This window comes from Cololabis saira, chromosome 2, assembly GCF_033807715.1.
Source record: "Cololabis saira isolate AMF1-May2022 chromosome 2, fColSai1.1, whole genome shotgun sequence".
NCBI lineage: Eukaryota > Metazoa > Chordata > Actinopteri > Beloniformes > Belonidae > Cololabis > Cololabis saira.
In genome coordinates this window covers 51,845,846-51,866,651 of record NC_084588.1, presented here as the reverse complement: position 1 = coordinate 51,866,651, position 20,806 = coordinate 51,845,846, and the positions used below count along the sequence as shown (strand labels likewise).

The window sequence follows — 20,806 nt, the reverse complement described above, 5'->3', positions numbered from 1 at the left end:
CGTTACCCCAAGTGATTACGCTCAGTACTGGAGTTGAGGGGGGATGAGGGGGGATGGCATCCCCCCCTGAAATAAAAACGGTCCAAATCATCCCCCCCTGAAATAAAAACGGTCCAAATCATCCCCCTGTAAAACTGTCATGCCTCCTTTCCATCCCTTATGTCATTTCATCAATGAATGTGGTTTTACTGCTATTTCAACATTTAGAGACATCACCAGAAAAATAACTTATTGGACAATTTTCACCTGTTTCAAGTAAATTTTCATTTGAAATAAGTAGAAAAATCGGCCAGTGGAACAAGATTTATTTTCTTATTACAAGCAAAAAAATCTTGTTCCACTGGCAGATTTTTCTACTTATTTTAAGTGAAAATCTACTTGAAACAGGTGAAAATTGTTGTTTTTTCCAGTGATGAGTCTTGTTTTAAGTGTAATGAGATTTTTTTGACTAAAAATGAGACATTTTAAATAGAAATAAGACAAATATTCTTCTATTCTAAGATTTTGAGTTTTTGCAGTGTAGTTAAGTTCTGTGACTCGTAACCTTGCCATACCTTCGCCAATCAGCCATGGATGTCCTCGTATTTATGACTTATATAGCATTTGCATTTTTATGTGCTATATATTGTGTTTAAATATTAATTTTCAAAGTGCATTAGTCATTCTAACTCGCCTAACTTTTACTAAAATGAGACATTTTAACTAGAAATAAGACGAATATTCTTGTTAAGATTGTGAGTTTTTGCAGTGATCCATGTTACTTATCCTGTGAAGGACAGAGTCATATTGATAAGTTCAGAAAAGTGTTTTTTATTGTTGTGTTTTGATGTATTTGATGTAAGTCCAGTGGATATTTAAAGCTTACAGAAGGCTGCATTTAACTGCTGCTATGTCATTCCTGCAATATTTCTGCAGCTGTTTTGGTCACTGCTATTATTTGTAATATATTATATTATTTGTAATCAGCACAAATTATCTGTCCCCATATGATCAAATCCACCACCCACCTGATTTATTTTTACAACTCGAGTACTGGTCACGGTACTTATTGATTGATCCGATTGGAGATTAGGGTTGCATCTTTCCACTTTACACAATGATATTAGGAACTAGAAAAGCAGAAATGTTCCGATTACTTTCCATCTTTTTTGAGCTTTTAATGATTTTATCAGGATTTTTCAACAAAGTGGAGATCTCCTATCCATCTCTGCACTTCAACACTCCATCTTTCATAAATACTTCTTTTTAGCAAGTCATTACAATCACCTGTTGACTTTGCTTGTTGGAAATATCACGACTTTCTGCTTACTAACGCATAATTGACAAAAAAACAAAAAAAAATACAACAAATTATATGAAACATCTTACATTTATTCTGTCTACAAAGATCTGAAATCAAAGTACATGGCAAAAGTAAATCTTTCCACCCCCAAACTTTCTGATTTGGAGCTGTGTCATGCACTTCAGAAAGTGCTGTGACTTTGACAAAGCAGGGGAATCAAAGCGCATCATTAATGTGGATTCAACGAGCGGAGGAATCTTTACGGGGAGGAGATGAGCCGGAGCCTCAGACCCAGGAGTAAATCTGACACATAAAACCTCACGGTTGTGATGGCTTCATAGAAGTAACACTCTCAGGGGGGGAGGTGCCAAATGACCAGGATTTGCCAAATTTCCTACTAAATGACTAAATTTTATAACATTACTTTAATAACCAGCACATTCCACTGCACAGAACCTTCTCACTGCGTGAAATCTGGTCCTAAATTCTATGATATCACACTTTACCCCGTTGTTATTGACACCTTTTGTAAATTATAAGACTACAAAGAGAGAAATAGAGAGATAATCACTCTCTTTGACTATTTAATACCATAACATTACCCATTGAGTGCTGGCTGACTTTTTTCCGTTCTTTTAAAACACGTGGGGGTTTTGGCGCTCACGCGGGGGTTGTATCCTAAGCAGCTGCACCTTCTCGCAGCAAACACTGGAGCGCCCTCGCTCAAGACACTGGCTACGTTTACATGCAGTCAAAATTCGGGTTATGGTCAATATTCCGGTTACTGAAACATTCAGAATAATCTGTTTACCGTATTTTCCGCACTATAAAACACCAAAAAGCCTTTAATTTTCTCAAAAACCAACAGTGCGCCTTATATATGATCATTACGGTAATTTCTGTTACTGTAGTCAGAGGGATTGTGGGTAATGTAGTCAGGGGGATTGTGGGTAATGTAGTCAGGGGGATTGTGGGTAATGTAGTTGGTGTCGCCAAAGTAACAACGCTAAAAACGTCAGGAATCGTCACAGACGTTCAAGACAACAGCAGCGACGCTGACTCACATAATGGAGACTTTGACGAGACGGAGCAAAGCTGGTTTTTATTTTGTTAATAAAGTTTGACATACGGTACTTTTATTCTTGTTTTTTTTTTGCATTTGCTGTAGGATTTTGTAGCATTTCCTGTAGCAGCTCCATCAGGGAGATACGTAACTCAACCCCAGCCACTATAGTCGGTATTTTACCAGATATTTAGTGCTTAGCCTTATAATGCGGTGCGCCTTATATATGGAAAACGTTTTTAAATACGTCATTCATTGAAGGTCCGCCTTATAATGCGGAAAATATGGTACATGCGTGAGCAAACAGGGTTATCCCTATTTACATGGTGATTAATCATTTGGGATATCTGGATCAAACCAGCGACGCACGGAGAACGTGATGACACAATTCCCGTCATTTCCGCTTCTTCTTCCTGTATCCAAATTCAAAACAACAACAAGAAGCAGTACAGAGGATCATCGGACCCGCTGGTACCGCTTTGTTTCTCGGCCCCCACAGTTCTCCTTTTTCAGCGTCTTCCAGCGAGCTTGATCTGGTCTGGCGTTCATACAAATGCTGCTTCGCGCAACGTTTCGCTCACATTATTGTAAATCTTCTACCCCGGTACTTTCTACCGTCTACAAATGCAGAAATGTTCATATCCTTCATTACATTTATGAAGTGATTAGTCTCCTCCTGGTCTTGTTTCTCTGTGTTTATAAGAACTTCCTGGACTCAAAAGACCAGGATTCCTTGCGAAAGGAACATGCGCAGGAAACAAATTCATGTTCCTTTTGATCGGGAAATCCCGTTAGGTGTTTACATGACCAAATATTCAGGTTTTAAAAGGAGTAACCCAGGGGTCATTTTCGGGTTTTTAAAAACCGGAAAATATGAGAAAATTCCGGTTATTCAAAGGGGTTATTGGTGTTTACATGGCCGTGCGCAACCGCGCTAATATTCCGGCTAGAAAAAGGTTAATGGCTGCACGTAAACGCAGTCATTCACCACGATGAATACTCTGTTAAGACGAGACAAACTGCAACACAGATAAGAAACAGAGCAGCCACAACGAGGACGTCTGCACCTCCGGCACAAAGTGGACAAATCTCTCCACGTTTACCATAATACGATGATGATGTGTCTGCAGTCTGACACCAAACAAGTAGAAACATAAATAAATAAATATATAACAGGGTCACTTGTGAAAGTAGACTCACCTATTTCCACTGGGTCTGCAAAAGAAAAAGAGAGAAAGTCACGCTATGTCAATAAATTGACACAAGGATTTAGCTCTGAAGTATTGACCATGGGGAGAAATGTGCCGGTCTCTGTGGACCCCCCAACCCGTCCCCCGTCCCCCTCCCCGTAAACTCAGCTTGACCTGAAGTGAGCAATCCACCTGAGTGAGTTCTGGATGAACCTTGGCAGCTCTCCCCCCAGCAGGGATTAGCTGCACAACCTGCTCCCAGTGAAAGGAGCTTTTAATGAAAACCAAAAGACCCTAATAGTTTTTGTTCCACCTTATTTGGAAACTTGCGCTGAATAAAAGAGGAAGTATGAAACAAGGAGACAACTCAGCCGGGGCAAAGACTGGTGGGAGTCAGAGCTGCTTGGCAGCATTTCTGCTTTTCCTTTCCTTTGTTATTAAAACCTAGAGGAATGAAAGCGTGTAAAAGTACTGTTTGACCTGGAAGAACAGCAAAGGAGGTTATTCACTCACCGATTTCGTCGGGGTCCATGAGGAAGTGTCCGTACACCGTCTTGGTGACGGTGCCCAGGGCGTTGCTGGCCTCCAGGGTGTAGTTGCCGTTGTTGATGTGCGTGGGGTTCTGGAAGGTCAGGCAGCCCTCCAGGTAGTCCTGGTAGAAGTCCATGTCGGTGCGGATGTAGTCGTTATGCTGGATCTCCTTCTGCTTGTAGAACCAGCGCAGCTTGGGGTGGGGGTAGCCGCGCACCGTGAACTCGATGCAGGTGTCGAGGCGTTGCTCCGGCTCCACCAGCCTCAGGATGACCGGAGGAACTGCGGGGAGAAGGGAGGACGGTTTTAGGCCACGTTTACACATAGTAACGTATTTACAGAAACGGATATTTCCCCCTCTACGTTTTGAAAAACACCATAATTTACACAAACACGCATAAATAGCTGTTAAGGTGCTATGAGCAGCCAAACCTACAGGGGGCAGTGTAACGAGAAGATAAAGTCATGCTAGCCAATCAGAATCCTGGAAAAAAACGTCAACAAATGACACGAGTAACTTCCAGTTACTTCCAAGATGAACGAGAGTTTTTCGTCTGGAGTGACAGAGAAGTGGAGTTACTTTTAAGTGTGACGTTAGAATATAATCAGAGTCAGAATCAGGTTTATTATTGGCAGTTTAGAAAACTGTTTTTGATTTTGGATACACCTGCGGCGACACAATGGTATTATGTGCCTATTTTTCCAAAGGGTAACCCTGGGATAGGGGGGGGAGAAAAAACACATCTTCACACTGAGTATAATACGCAGTGTCAAGGTGCAAAAAACACCTTGGCACACAAAGCAACAAACATCATCACAAGACTTGCATGTGGGTGTTTGGGGGTGGGGGGTTGGAGTGTGGGGGGGGGGTCCCGGCACAGCACATCCAAGTGATCGCCGCGGCTTCGTGGCGCTCGAAACCCGGAGACTGCGTTGGGGGGGCTGATAAGAGGGGGGGCGGGGAAGGCGTTGAGCTGAGGGAGGTGTGGTTATCAGCAAGTGTGTGTGAGCGGTAAGTCCGTGAACTTCGCTCAGAGCTGCTCCTCATCCAATGACCTTGATGTTATCAGACGGCTCGGTACAGTTCTGAAACAGGTCCACAGATGTTTGTGGGAGAGGGGAGGGTTAGTGGGGGCAGAGTCCCTTGTTTACATTCCACCAGGGAGATTGTGACCAGAGTGAACGGCCAAACCGCTCTGTCAAGGCCAGATTATAGAATCAACAATTATATTGCAAAGAACAGACAGACTCAGTAATTTTCCGTCTGCCTTTAGTCCCTGGTTCATCAATGGCGACTCCAAACAGACGAATTTGTGATCAATTCCCGCCAAGCCGAGCTTCCAACTTCTCCAAGGTCTTATCCATCTTACCAATGAGCTCAAAGACCGCCGCCAGCCTGCGATTCTGTTCAAGAATCGCATCCAGCATGCGGTTTTGCTCTCCCAATGTTAAAGTCTGAGTGTTGGTCGCCGTGCTTATCCCCTCAGCTACGTCGGGTAGCTCAGAAAGGGCCAGAACAGTTTTCGACGACTTACGCGTTTGTCGATATACGAGGAATCCCCCCACTCCAATTAGAAGAAATCCTGCTATCATAAATCCTTATCCTTATCATTATGAAAGCATCTTCAACGTCCTCGACAGACAGATCGCCAAACACAACGGTTTCCAATGTTTCCAGAAATCCATTGTGTATCCAGCAAAAAATGTCCCATCGGGGCAGGAGGGCTCCCTTACCCCCTGACTTCTCGCTGCAAAAATTTGGTCAATTGTGCTGAGAGACCAGTTAATCAATTCCATGATTGTAGAGTTTCGGAGGAGTGAAAAGGAGAGACTCTGAAGACGAGACAGGACAAAAGCAGTAGCAGGGCAGATAGATAAGGGAGAGGAGCAGAAAAAGCGTCCGCCTTCGCCGAGAGCCGGGAGAAGAAGAAGTAAACAAGTAAAATGCAAGAAGATATTGACGGTGGCCAAACAAATTGAAACACAGGTCGCACTCATGACGCTGGTGACGTTTCTGTCGCATAATGTGACATTCTGAAACCTAAATGTCCTTAAATTTTCAGAAATGATGGTTTTTGGTGACTTTGAGCTTCGTTTTCGTGTAAACGAACGGCCAAATCGCATGAAAACACCACCGTTTTTGCTACGTGTAAACGGGGCCTGAGACTCACTGACCGTGAACCCAGAGCTGTTTTGTATATTTCAAACAAGTCTTAAGTCATATGGGAATGCAAAGACCTTTATGTGTCAAGAAAGACTCACAACCCTTGGGCTGCTGAAGACCTTAGATAAAAAAAATAAATAAATACAACTTTTTAAAAAATGCTGCTGCAGACTGAACCCAGGCTGGATCTGGGAAAGATGACATTTAGGACACAGGCTTCTTGCTTGGAGTGATGATGCCTTTCATTGTGTTGCATACCTCACTGCAGCGGCGGTGCATGGCAGAGCAGAGAAGAGTGCAAACGCATGCTGTAATAAGAGTGGCCTGAAATAGATGGAGGAGTTGCCTCAGCATCAACAAGCGCAGCTTCTTTCCTCTGACAAGCAGCCACATACCTCCGAATCCACAGCAACACCAAGCTGAGAGGCAATTTATCACTTTAATACCATCAGATAAACCTCATAAACAATTCATCCACTCATTTGTCTCCGCAATGAGTCAATCTCGCCATTTCATCATCAAAAGGAAATATTTGGCAGTTGGCGTTAGCTGGCACTCTCTGTGTGTGTCTGTTCTGCATTCCAGCTGGTGGATCTCAAGGCTTTCAAATGCAGAATTAAATAAATAACACAGCGCACTGTGGATCTAACACATGGTCTACTACCCATTGGACATGTCCACGAGACCTGCGTTGGACGACATTCAGGATGTATGTTGACGGGACCCCCGAGCGCCGCCGCTCGCTGCTCTCAGCGCCAGGTAATCTCTGGATGTCTGAACCCATCGCTCTTCTCTTCTCCCAGTGAGACACAGCCGCCCCTTCAAAGTCACACTTCAGCTGCTTGTATCTGGAATCCTATTCCTGGCACGGATCTACATATCAGTCTCACGCTCGTTTTCATTCTCTCTCCACAACCCCGAGATATTCCAGTTGGCTCCTCCTTCCTAGATACAGGGGGAGCTGCATCCACCGACCAGTTCTCAACTATCTCCTAAATCAGGGCTATTCAATTGGCGGCCCGCGGGCCACATGCGGCCCGCCAGGAGCTTTTATGTGGCCCCTGGTCATATTTCGAAAAAGGGGGTGTTTGTTGAAATTTTTTTTTTTTTTTTTTTTTTTATATATATAAAAAAATATTATTTTTTATAACTGGCTACTATGGACTAAAATGGTTGTGCTCAATGCTTAATATAATATTCAAATAAGGAAATCTTGGTGGAAAGTGGTCCTTTGTCATTATGGCGTGTTTCATTAAAAGTAGGTTCATTAAGTTTGCTCAATGCATGGTTTCAAAATGAACTTGCATTCAAAATAATATTTCTTTATCTGAATATTATATTAAACATTCACAATTACTAAATCTGGAGACAATTAATACATAATTCATATGTAAACTAGATATATTCAAATGTATAATACAAATGTATTATATTTACATAAGTCTTCGTCTTTGAGTGCAAAATACATTTTGAAAACCCCCACATTTTCAAATTGTGCGGCCCTCTCCATACAGTCCTTTTGCAGATGTGGCCCCCGGCCCAATCTAGTTGAATACCCCTGTCCTAAATGAAGCCACAGAACCACATCATCCACAGAGGAAGTGGAGCATTTTTAAAAAGTGCTTGTAGAGGAACTAATTGGATGTGCCTTTAAAATGTGACATGATGTGAAATAGAAGAGGATCTGAAATCGATTTTCCGATTCTAAATCGATTCTCATATTAATTCCTAAAGATCGATTTGTTTTCATCATTACATTACAACTTGGTATTTTTTTGTTTATGCCCAAAAAAGTAATGCTTTGTTGGACACAAGAATAACTGGTGCCATGTTTTTTGTCTTTAAATATGTTTAAAGGTATGAAAACATCAAGGTTTTCAGTTATAATTTCATAAATTGTCTATGTTTCATTACTTTATATACTGTCTTGGGGTTACATTTGCAAAAAAAAAAAAAAAATTCTCAAAAATGAAAGAGGACCTATTATGAAAAACATGTTTTTTCTTGCTTTAACATATATAAAGTGGTCTCGCCTCAGCCTGGCAACTCAGAGAAGGAGGAAAGCAACCAAATTCTGCAGTGTCTGTACAGCCGCCCGGATGAGCCATCCAGTGTGATGTGGATCTACGAGCACTTCAGAATCTGCTCCCGTCCTTACGTAACGACAGGAGCGATTTCCATAGGTCGGCCTCTGCTGCTGAAACCACGCCCACAACTAACTCCGCCGCCGGAGCTTCCTGCCATTGTTCAGCAGTGGTGACTGTTTCAACAACGAGGGGACAGTAGAAATTAGGTTTTGCATCGACACTTACCCTCATAAAAGGATCAGTAGCAACAGTACGGACCCGGCAACTGCACACGAGTCAGCGGTAAGTGACGTAAATTATTTTTGTTTACAAGTATGATCTTTGCATGGGCTAAGTATTTAGCTTAGCTCCGGTGTTACTCCGTGTTACGGAGCTCTATTAGTACCGTAATACATTTATTTCTGTTTATGGTTTCAGATCTTCCAAGCACCTGAAGCTTCAACGACACCTTCAGAAGACGCACGGTCCTTCCTTGAGCCAGCAATAGTGCATACATGTTATTTATATACAACTTATGTTATTTTTTTTAACAATAAAGTTGCATTTGTGAAAATTCAGTGTTGTGATTTCTTTAGTTAACATGATTCATTTGTCTTGTAACATAAGAAATGAAATGATGAGGAATCGGAGTAAAGAACTGTGGTGTACCTGTTTAGAATTAAATTCAATCTTCCTGTGTGAAGACGAGGTGGCTAAAGGCTGATTTATGGTTCCGCGTTTCACCAACGCAGAGCCTACGGCGTAGGGTACGCAGCGATTTAACGCAGAACCGTAATTCAGGCTTTAAGATCCGTTTATACCTTGTCATAAATGCATGCGAGCGTCCGACTACCGCATCGAGCTGCGTGACATCAGACGCTCTCTGTCCACACTGAAACCATTAAACTCGCGGCCAGTTAGGACAGTCAATACAAAATAAAGCAATGGAATTGATTTTGTCACTGAAGTTCGATCGCATGGAACACGCTTTGTGTACGGAGCCGCTGCTCTTCTGCCCGGAGAGGCTTTGTTCCCTCCCTTGCTACACGTAATTCAGGCAGCCAATCAGCACAGAGCCTCATTATCATAGCCCCGCCCCCTCATAATCCCTCATAGAGAAGGAGGTTAGAAGCGGTAAAAATAGAGACAGGGCCCACAGGCTGAATTTCTGATTAATGTAGAAAAAACAAGCTTTTGATTGTTTTTAAGACATTCAAGGCCTGTTTAAAATATACATTAAATGCCATAATAGGTCCCCTTTAAAAACCGAAATAGTACGAAAATGGAAAAAATTAAAACGGAATGTGGGAAAAAATAAAACTGATTTCATCCGTCTCTGTTTCCTCCCTGGATCTGTTTGGTAATTCTGCCCCACGATGTTTCTGAAAGCAGTTCTATCAGCATTCTGGGAGCTGATTGGTCCTTACAGCATCATTAGCTGCAATACTTGCTGTTGAATCTCAATATAATACCCGTATTAATATGTTGCATAACTACACAGTCATATAATTCATGCAACAGCTCAAAAAACAGTTTTAATAACACTAACCAATATCAATATCGGAATCGAATCGGATCGAATCAAATCTTGAGAATCGATTCTGAATCTTACGAATCGGAATCGAATCGAATCTTGACATTTGAATGGATCCCCAGCCCTCATCAGAAATCAGAAATACAAGAGGACTTGTCCACGATGGGGCATAAACGATGTTCTAGTGCCAGATTTCCTGGGTTATGCGGTGTGAGCGGTCCGCTGCAGTTCTCTGTGCTTGTGAGCGCTACGTGTCATCACTCAGAGCCGTCCACACATCCACGCCGCCCCCACACCTCGCAGTGTTGGAAATAGAAAAGGAGCCATACTAGTTACACAACGAGTATTTCACTTCCTTTTCATGTGAGCACTATGAACGCCTTCCAGAGAAGATAGTCAATATTTCCGTAGTACTTGTGCCTCTTGGTATCAGCGGGCTATCGCCCTGCCCTCCCTCCGCAGGCTCTGTTTAAACATCCAGGACAGATTTCACCATCTCTCAGCTGCAAATGAAATACGGATAAATACGTGTTTTACACACGTGATGTAAATTATGATGTTGAGAATTGACTCTGGAATGGCGCAGCACTATCGCTAGTCTTCTTTTTCATTTTGCATATTCGTTAGATCATTCAAGAGAACCTTTTTCTATTAAAACACTTTATTTTTTCCCCCCAAACTTTCGACACTGAAAATGTTGGACTTATGGGATTTTTTGCAAGCAAATCTGGAACTTTGTACCATCTGTTATACGTAACCATGCCAACCAGAACCACGAGGGAGGAGCTAATTGAGCTTGTCAAAGCTCAAGCAACAAAAAGGAATAAGGCCTTAAATTGACAAGTTTAAGGGGATATTTTTAAATTACATCAACAGACATGAATTAAGAATATTAAACTGTATTTTCCATTGCTAGTGGTTGTGATGGGAGGTTTTTTCTTATGTGCCTGTGTATCATGTGTTGTGATGTTATCTTTTTGCTCTTCTTAAAAGAAAATGTACTCTGCGTTTATGTCCTACAGCTCAAATATTTTCTTCAATAAAATATATTTGACAAAAAAGATAACATTAAACTCTTCCATCCCTTGATTGTTGAGGGGAATTTGAGATCACTGGTAACTTGCAGCACTGACAAGACAGTTGAAATATTCAAATAAACAAGAATAGGAGCATAAATGGAGAGAAGACAAAGCTGTAAAACAGAAGGAGTGATTCCAGATTGTATTTAACCCTTGACCGGTTACTGAGGACTGAATCCTCACCCGAGATATTGGGAGCCTGGTGAGCGTTCACCTGGTTTACCTGCCAGTGCTGCAGGTCGTTGCTAAGCTACAGACATAACATCCCAACGCATTTACATTCAATATCTGACATTCGAAGCCTGTTTCTGGCAATTTTCAATGTGCTACGACAAGTAACCACTTGCTTTTTACAGGTGTTTGGCAATTGCCCCCCCCCCCCCAAAAAACATTTTTTATTTTATTTTAACTTAACATAAAAAAAGAATATTTCCCCTTTATTTTATGGCTTAGACCAGTGTCTCCCAACCTGAGGTCCGGGCCCCCCCTGGGGGGGCGCGAAACTTTGTCTGCTTTGAGGATATGTAGTTGTAAAAATGATATTTGCGCATGTTAAATAAATGAAAAATCAATATTAACACACCTAATGGAATACTATAATCCAAGTCTGTATTGTCGAGACAGATGGTCACGTGAAGTTTCAGCTTCCTACCGCTTTGAACTTTTGTATAAAAACCCTGTTGCAAAATCACTCTGGGTCAGCACACCAACCAACAGTCTGAGTAGGTCCTGCTCACCACCGGCTGAATAAAATCTTTCAATCCCACAGCGGATTCCTGAACTGGACTTTATATTATTCTTCAACAGTATAAACCCACGTAGTATTTTAAAATGACCAAAATATATTTTCTAAGTTATTTAGCAGGATAAAAACGTATTTACTTTTTTTTTTATAAAAACGTATTATTATTAATATTATCATTATTCAACATTTAATCATACTACTACTCCGACAGGTTGTTAAAGGAAAAATGTTTAAAAATGTTGCTCTTGTATTAAAAGAGACATTTTTCAGAAATGATTTTATGTCCTTGCAATTATTTTCTGTGTGTATTTTATACATTGGTGACACAAAAGGAAGGTGAGAAAAACAAAGTCATATTTATACAGGGTAAACCAAAGAGAAATGTATCACAAAATCATAATTAATGTAAATTTTTTCAATTAAAGATTTGTAAGAAATCACTTTACTCTTTTGGTGCTAGTACGTACGGGTCGGGGGGCCCGGCTGGTCTCAGACACAAGTAGGAGGAACAAGGAAAAAAGGTTGGGAACCACTGGCTTAGGCTATTTACACCCTGCTACCAATATCAATGTATGCTATTGTAGGTTAAATGCCCCATGTAATGGCTTCAAACCTACAAGCAGCTCAACAGTGATTGACAGGTATTCACACCACTTTTGATAAACTTCATTTAATCTCTTCAAAATATCTTACAATGACATAAGAGCAAAAATTGTTCATACAAAAGTGTGAGAGCAGACGTTTGCCTGGCTCTATTGTTTGACATGGTTCCAATTTCAGAGTGCTGCAAATGCGCATGGGGAAGTGAAAAAGCTCCTTCTGTTGCAGACACGTTGGTGCACATGTTGGTGCACATGCGCATGGGCAATGCATTTATTTTCAAATGTCAACAGGGTGTGAATAGCTCAGCTGGTGGGAGCTTGCTATTTGTACCCGGGTGAAAATAGTCACTCCGTTATATTATTCTATTCTGTTTAAGAATCCTTAAATTTGTTTAAAATGACTGACCGATCTGCAATCAAAGCAACTGTCAGCTCATGTTTTCACACCAAATGATGAAGAGTGAAGACATGAACAAACTATTTGCTGGCCTGTGGAAGCTGTCATGTAAAGAATGTACTCGCTGACAGCCACGAGTACAATGAAGTCATTCAAGCGATGTGAAGGCGAGGGCTTGTGTACGTGTGAACGGGTCGGTGTGGGGGCGTGAGCAGAGCTGTGATTTCGAGTGGAAGAAGAAAGAGAAAACGGGAGGAGGGGGCGGTGGAGTGAGGGTGTTTATAGAGCTGTGCAGCCCGAAAGTGAAGGAGAAAACTGAGAGGTGAAAAAAATATGATTCACTTGTTGATGGACGGTTGGGGGACAGATCCATTTGCCCTCGGCGTGGCTGTCATTCCCAGGCTCCTTCAATACAATACATGTAATTACAGCCGTATGTACTGGTCCAGTCCTAGACTATAGGGCCCTCCTGCCATCTTTAGAGATGACAGGCCTTGATAACTGCACTGCTTTGATCAGTATGAACTCCAAATACGAGGCTATTTGTGCAGCGTTATCTTCTGCTGGCACGGCTTGTGGTCTTCACATGAGATACTCCGGCAAACTACAGATAAGTCATCGTGGCTGGAGACGACGAAGGCTTAGCAGCATCACTGGATGATGGCACATGTTCTCTCTGAACTAAAGCATCTTGCTATTTAGATTTGAACCTGTTAAAAGGCAGCACAGGGAACAGTATTATAGAGGGTCTGCATTGACATTACTTTCCCACTGGACCAGCCCCCTTACTCACACTGAGTATAAGAAATGGCTGCAACTAGTGGAGAAGACGAGATAACAACCGATTATCGGCTTAAATTAAAGGCACTTGGACTTGACAGTGACCCGTAAAGTTACCCCAAGAACCAGTGGTCCATGGACATTAATATTTGGTACAGTTACCAAGAACCAGTGGTCCATGGACATTAATATTTGGTACAGTTACCAAGAACCAGTGGTCCATGGACATTAATATTTGGTACAGTTACCAAGAACCAGTGGTCCATGGACATTAATATTTGGTACAGTTACCAAGAACCAGTGGTCCATGGACATTAATATTTGGTACAGTTACCAAGAACCAGTGGTCCATGGACATTAATATTTGGTACAGTTACCAAGAACCAGTGGTCCATGGACATTAATATTTGGTACAGTTACCAAGAACCAGTGGTCCATGGACATTAATATTTGGTACAGTTACCAAGAACCAGTGGTCCATGGACATTAATATTTGGTACAGTTACCAAGAACCAGTGGTCCATGGACATTAATATTTGGTACAGTTACCAAGAACCAGTGGTCCATGGACATTAATATTTGGTACAGTTACCAAGAACCAGTGGTCCATGGACATTAATATTTGGTACAGTTACCAAGAACCAGTGGTCCATGGACATTAATATTTGGTACAGTTACCAAGAACCAGTGGTCCATGGACATTAATATTTGGTACAGTTACCAAGAACCAGTGGTCCATGGACATTAATATTTGGTACAGTTACCAAGAACCAGTGGTCCATGGACATTAATATTTGGTACAGTTACCAAGAACCAGTGGTCCATGGACATTAATATTTGGTACAGTTACCAAGAACCAGTGGTCCATGGACATTAATATTTGGTACAGTTACCAAGAACCAGTGGTCCATGGACATTAATATTTGGTACAGTTACCAAGAACCAGTGCTCCATGGACATTAATATTTGGTACAGTTACCAAGAACCAGTGGTCCATGGACATTAATATTTGGTACAGTTACCAAGAACCAGTGGTCCATGGACATTAATATTTGGCCACTAATCCAGTTTCCTGATATTTATATGTACTTAATTTCTACGCCGGGGAAATACACGAAGCAAAGCTTGAAGGATTACAAAAGTCTGGACGCTTGGTCCGACTTCAAGGCAGGATTTGTTGTAGAAATTAAAGTGATGAGGACACCGAACTTTATGATTGGACCGTTTAACGTTAGCTACCCAAAAATCCAACATTACCTGATACAAAATGGGAACCAGAAATCCATGTTTCTGTCCTGGAATCCAGTTGTTTCTGTGAATTGCAGCGATCCATTTGTCTCTCTTAAGCTTATTTTTCGGCAATCTGTAAAACGATAACTCCGATTTCTTGCTAAATCTATGAGTGCAGTCGATCGCACAACAGCTCTTTCCCATTTTAGATGTTTTCCAGTTGCTCAAACTGAAAGTTTAAGCTGCCACTCAGTCTTTCTGACACTCAGTTGGCATAACCCTCTGTGAAGTCGTATCTGTGACGTCATGCACATTCTCTCTATACTGGGTCACGTACTTACTAATTGCAAGGCATTATTCAGAGCAAATGCCTTGCTCAACCTGCCGGAGTGGAACCGCAGCTCCAGCGCTGCATTATTAATAGGAAGCTGCACTTCTTAAAGGCCTGAAGACGGAGAACGGGGTAAGTTATGTTAGTCAACACCGCTGCAGAGCCGCCATTGTTCCCGGCAGGAGCAGAACAATGGGGCTTGCAGCATTTGCATTGTGGTTAATTACAGTTTCACTAAAATAGCGAGCTCATCTTTGAATGTGGAGAATGTCACTTGACGGCTGGTAATTTTGCTGTCAATCAGATTACTCCCTAATCAGAGCCGCAGTTTAAGCTATTTTATGACATTTCCAGAGACAATAGGCTGCACAAGGGAGGAAATGTAATTACCATCAGAGCATGTGGTGAAAAATTAATAAGTTAATTTGCAGCACCAGCAGAGTGTCAACAGGAAAAGAAAAGGCCTGGAGATGAACATCCATTGAGTGTCCACATGGAGGAAGCCCTGAAGACTCGACGGTGGAAAAGCAATCCGTCATTCAAGCACGGGCCTTGACAAATCTCCCCTGTCCTGCACCGTGATGCATTGAAAACAGCTACTATAGATTGTGCTCTACAAAAAGAAGCTTGCTATAAAAGAGAAAAATGTCAGACACCTCTGATAAATATTAGCTTTGAATGCAAGCTGTTTCCAAATCTGCCCAGGGTCATTGGACTGGATATAGACTCATGTAAAAGCTGAATTATATACAGCGATTCATGGTCTGAATGTGAGAGGATTGTTCTGATAGTTACCACATCACTGTTTTATCACAGCTGAGGGTTACACGTTTCTCCCTCCATCTCTCTTTCTGTTCAGATCAAGGCTGAGCTTTCATGTGGGCTGCAGGGTATATTCTTGCTAATTGGCTACATCAATTTCACTTGGTTTGTAGCTGTGCAACACCTCATTGCATTCTAAATGTACCTGCATAATTTGGCTGCTCAGCTTGATAAAGGAGATTTTTCTTCCTGTTCTAAATTATTCTCTAAGACCGTCTGTGTCATTAATACGTGATCAATTTCACTGTCAAACTTAAGCCCATCAACAGCCCTCCATAAAAGACATTTCACGCTTAAGAAAAACCACCGAGCGTCCGGTTATTCATTATGCAACCCAAAAGATTCGAAACAAGCCCTTTTTAGAGAGCAGTTTGTTGTTTTTGGCTCTTTGTTAGTTTGAGAAATGAAAAAAGAAACAAAGAGGTTGCAACAGTCGGTTACTTCTGTCTGGTGTTAACAGTTCAAAGTGGTCGGATATAAAGAGAATAAAAGAAAAGAAAACATTACAAGTCTGAGATATTATTTTTAATGCTTGATTTTTTTAACTGTGCAAACCTCTTGCAGGTTTTTACTAACTGATGGCCTCAGATGTGGATAAAGCACTTACTCCGCTGCAGGTAGAGAGATTTCATTCCAGGTGAATGGCTGCACCAGCAGGCTTCGCTGATTAACACCTCCACCAGCAGAGCAACGGGATTTCACATTTTAAGCAGTGAATCCAACACAGGTGAGTAAATATGGCTTAGTAACCAAAACCCACTGCTGAGACTCAACAATACTGATGTTTTTGGTAATGTAAGTGCTCATGTGTCTTATAGCCCGGCTGTTTGAGGCATTTTCTCTCTAACTGATCCTGTGATTTAATCCTGAACAAACGCGTCACATTTTTGCCGTACTGGCAGAATTTTCCAGGTTCACCGCTAGTGTCCACTCGGAGATATATCCTCACTGCTTTAAGGTGGATTGATAAAATGTTTTGTAATTTCATGGTCTGTAGAGGATGACCTCTGCGAAATTTGATTAACCCGCTTTCTGCATTTACAAGGAAAACTGTAATCTAACTGTTTTACGCCATGTTTCCCCCTTTCATTGGCTCCCAATATTAAAACGCAAGCACTGTTACGCGTCAGCCTACAAGACACCCCATGTTAGGAGCAAGTGCTCCTAGAGAGGCTACAGCACTCAACATGATCACATACCTGGAACAGTTCATTTAATGTGATAAGAGGCGGACAACGTTTGAACCGAACAAAGTGGAGCTCAGCTTGTGTCTAACACTGCGTTGGATAAGAGATTGGCTTTACAAGAGCTTGTAATATTGTCAGTGGAGTTTATTAGGGCCCGAGCACTGACAGTGCGAAGGCCCTATTGTATCTGTAGGAATTTTTTCTGTATTCTTTCTTCTGACGAAAGGAGGGCTTTTTTGCCCCTAAACGTGCCCAAAAAGTCACCAAATTTTGCATGCAAGCCCGGCCTAGCGAAAAATGTGATATTTAATGGTTTGCATTAATGGGCGTGGCCTAATGGCTCAATTTATGCCATTCCTTCGGCAGTTAATACGGCCCGAACCGTAAGGTCCACCCAGTGTTATACATCAAAATGTGCGTCTCCATCCTGCGACTACGCGCATTACTTTTCTCTTTCAAAAGCGTTACCGTGGCGACGATAGACGCCAAAAAGCGCACCCCCCCTTCATCTGATTGGTCCATATTTGATAGTTCCCCAAAAGTCACCAAATTTTGCATCCAAGCCAGGCCTGGCGATACATTTGATATTTAATGGTTTGCATTAATGGGCGTGGCCTAACGGCTCAACAGCGCCCCCTAGAAAACTTTTCTCTGCTATAACTTTTGAATGGTTTGACATAGGAAGTCATGGGTGGTGTCATTTCTGATATGCTTATGGGGGGCGGTGGCCGTAAGTGCGAGGGCCCGTTCATCGCTGCTTGCAGCTTTAATTCTTGTTAAAACTAAAGCTTCAGAGCATTTTTTTTTCTTTAAAATGTAAATTGTGGTTGGCGATTGCAGTCTGTGGTGGTTGGCTACTGTTTTGACTTAAGAATGACAGAAGACTTGCCATAAATGTTTTCATGTTAGCATCAAAGAGAGTTTGCATAATGTATTATTACTATTCCATAAAAAAATGTAAGCTCTGCCGCAGATATTTTTATAAGTGAGTTACATTTATATTTTTTGTGGTGGTGGTGGTTGAACTTAGCGGCAGCTGATCTGCTGCTAACATTATTGAGCTTTTGTCAACTAACTCTTCGAACTCTGCATGAATGCTTCTGGGCCGAGCCATGCTAGCATCACCTTTTAGTGGATCTTCTGGAGAGGAAGATCACCTGAGCCGTTGTAGAAAGGGCTAACAAAGGAAACACTAACGGTACTGATTCAGGTTCTGCAGGAAATGCGCGAGCGATTAACGACTCCTTTGACCTTCACAGCGACGCTGGCAGAGAGCATTTCTTCAGCTTCTTAAAAATCATTTGTGGGATAGTGAAACCTTTTGAGATTCCTTTTGTTCTCCTCCTCTGCCTCCTCCGATGGGTATCACGGTATCCTTTCATCAGCTGAACTCTGAGAATTCTGTTTTAGCATATTGTAGAAATCTGCAATCGGTGTTGTCTTCCATCCCTTCACAGGTGAAAATGGCTCAGGGTTGTCCAGCCAGTGGTCCATGGCGACAGGAACCAGGAGACCAGGTCCAAGTCAAGAACCTTCATCAGAAACACTGGAGATCTGTGAGGTGGAATCGTCCTTCCAGCTGCTTCCTGTAAGTTTTCCTGTGAAGATACTGTAGCTGAGCAAGCGACCCGAATCCTGGTCCTGAACCTCCTGTCCCTGTCCCTGCTCCTGCCTTTACCCCTACCCATACCCCTGCTACTGCTTCTCCATCTGCCCCTACCCCTGCTCCTCCCCATGCTCCTGTCCCTGCCCCTGCTCCTGCCCGTGCTCCTGCCGCATCCCTACCTCTGCTCCTGCTCCTGCCTCTAACCCTACCCCTGCCCCTACCCCTGCTGCTGCCCCTGCTACTGCCCCTGCTACTGCTCCTGACTCTAACCCTACCCATACCCCTGCCCCTCAGATCTGTGCAGATCTGTGAGGTGGAATCGTCCTTCCAGCTGCTTCCTGTAACCTTTACTGTGAAGATACTGTAGCTGAGCAAGCGACCCGGATCCACGCTACCTGCTGTAAGAAGGTCCTGAACCTCCTGTCCCTGTCCCTGCTCCTGCCTTTACCCCTACCATTACCCCTGCTACTGCTTCTGCATCTGCCCCTACCCCTGCTCCTGCCCTTGATACTGCCCCTGCTCCTGCCTCTACCCCTGCTCCTGTCCCTGCCCCTGCTCCTGCCCCTGCTACTGCTCCGGCATCTACCCCTACCCCTGCCCCTGCTCCTGCCCTTGCTACTGCCCCTGTCCCTGCCCCTGCCTCTACCTCTGCTCCTGTCCCTGCCCCTGCTCCTGCTCCGGCATCTACCCCTACCCCTGCTCCTGCCCTTGCTATTGCCCCTGCTCCTGCCCCTGCTCCTGCCTCTACTCCAACCCTGCTCCTGCCGCTACCCCTACCCCTGCCCTTGCTCCTGCCCTTGCTCCTGCCGCTACCCCTACCTCTGCTACTGCCCCTGCAACTGGTACTGCCCCTGCTACTGCTCCTGCCTCTACCCCTGCTCCTGCCCCTGCTCCTGCCCCTGCTCCTGCCTCTACTCCAACCCTGCTCCTGCCCTTGTTACTGCTCCTACTCCAACCCTGCTCCTGCCCCTGCTCCTGCTCCTACTCCAACCCTGCTCCTGCCCTTGCTACTGCCCCTGCCCCTGCTCCTGTCCTTGCCCCTGCTCCTGCCCCTGCTCCTGCCTCTACCCCTACCACCTGCTACTGCCCCTGCTACTGGTACTGCTCCTGCTACTGCTCCTGACTCTAACCCTACCCATACCCCTGCCCCTCCCCCTGCTCCTGTCCCTGCCCCTGTTCCTACCCCTGCTCCTACCCCTGTTCCTGCTCCTCCCCCTGCTACTGCTCCTGCCTCTAACCCTACCCCTGCTCCTACCCCTGCTACTGCTCCTGCCTCTACCCCTACCCCTGCTCCTGCCCCTGAAGTTTGGGTCTCAGTTTGAGGGGTAGTATTTGTGGGTTGACCGTAATGTCAGTATCGTTTGTGTTTATGATGTTCTGAGATTATGATTCTCCTGCCACTGACTCAGCTGATGCTACTGCTAATGCTACTGGGTTATGTGATACCAGTCATTTGTCCAGACGTCCCAGGAGTTAGACATCTCAGTCCAGTGGGAAATGAAGGCCCCTGTCAGTCACACAGATTACCAAGCAATAGCTGGTACCGGACGATGGTGTTTTGAGCTCGACAAATAGTTGTTACGTTCTGCTTTACCACATTTCTCTCAAGGTTCAGTTCCCCTCACCCCTTTGCCCCTAACTGGTGCAGAAAGCTGGGAGTGTTGGTGGCTTTTACTGTGGGGACTTGGAATGCAGTAAAGGATGCTGGCAGTTATTTTGCTGAAGTTTCTCATGCACTCCGGGCATGTAGTGTGTTCATTCCTAATTATTCTGGTTATGCTATTAGAGCTTGAAATGTCACTGCTCAGTCGAAAAACACTGTTTTTTTCACCATTGTTTACAATAAATCCCACGATTTACAGGGCTCCTGCGTTTTTCCACCGGCAGTGTCCATCCAGTTGTTTCAGCAGCAGCTTTTCCCTGTGGTGGAGTAAGTGATTCTTTGGAAGAAAATGAAAAAAAAGTATAAATTGTGGTGGAAAATTAAGCCTTGGCCACTTGGATTAAACCAAAACTACTGTGAGGACCATTTAGCCTTGTACAGCGTTTGCAGACTTTCTCCCTAAAAGATCAGCTCTGTTTATCTGAATCGTAAGGATGAATCATCATTTATGCCTTGAAATCCTTATGCTTCCCTTTGCCCTTTGTCATTTCTGCATCGAAACGCCTGATGCAAGTTCTGACCCATTTGCATGCA

At 43.3% G+C, this 20,806-nt stretch overlaps 1 protein-coding gene across 1 annotated transcript in view; it reads right to left on the bottom strand.

The window, feature by feature from the left end:
* The window catches only part of LOC133456763 (NT-3 growth factor receptor-like), a 262,203-nt gene that overhangs the window by 135,309 nt on the left and 106,088 nt on the right, over positions 1-20,806 (bottom strand). Inside the window, exon 5 of the mRNA XM_061735336.1 lies at positions 4,049-4,348. Coding sequence (XP_061591320.1) covers positions 4,049-4,348 — 300 coding nt within the window. The remainder of the gene's footprint in view (positions 1-4,048; positions 4,349-20,806) is intronic.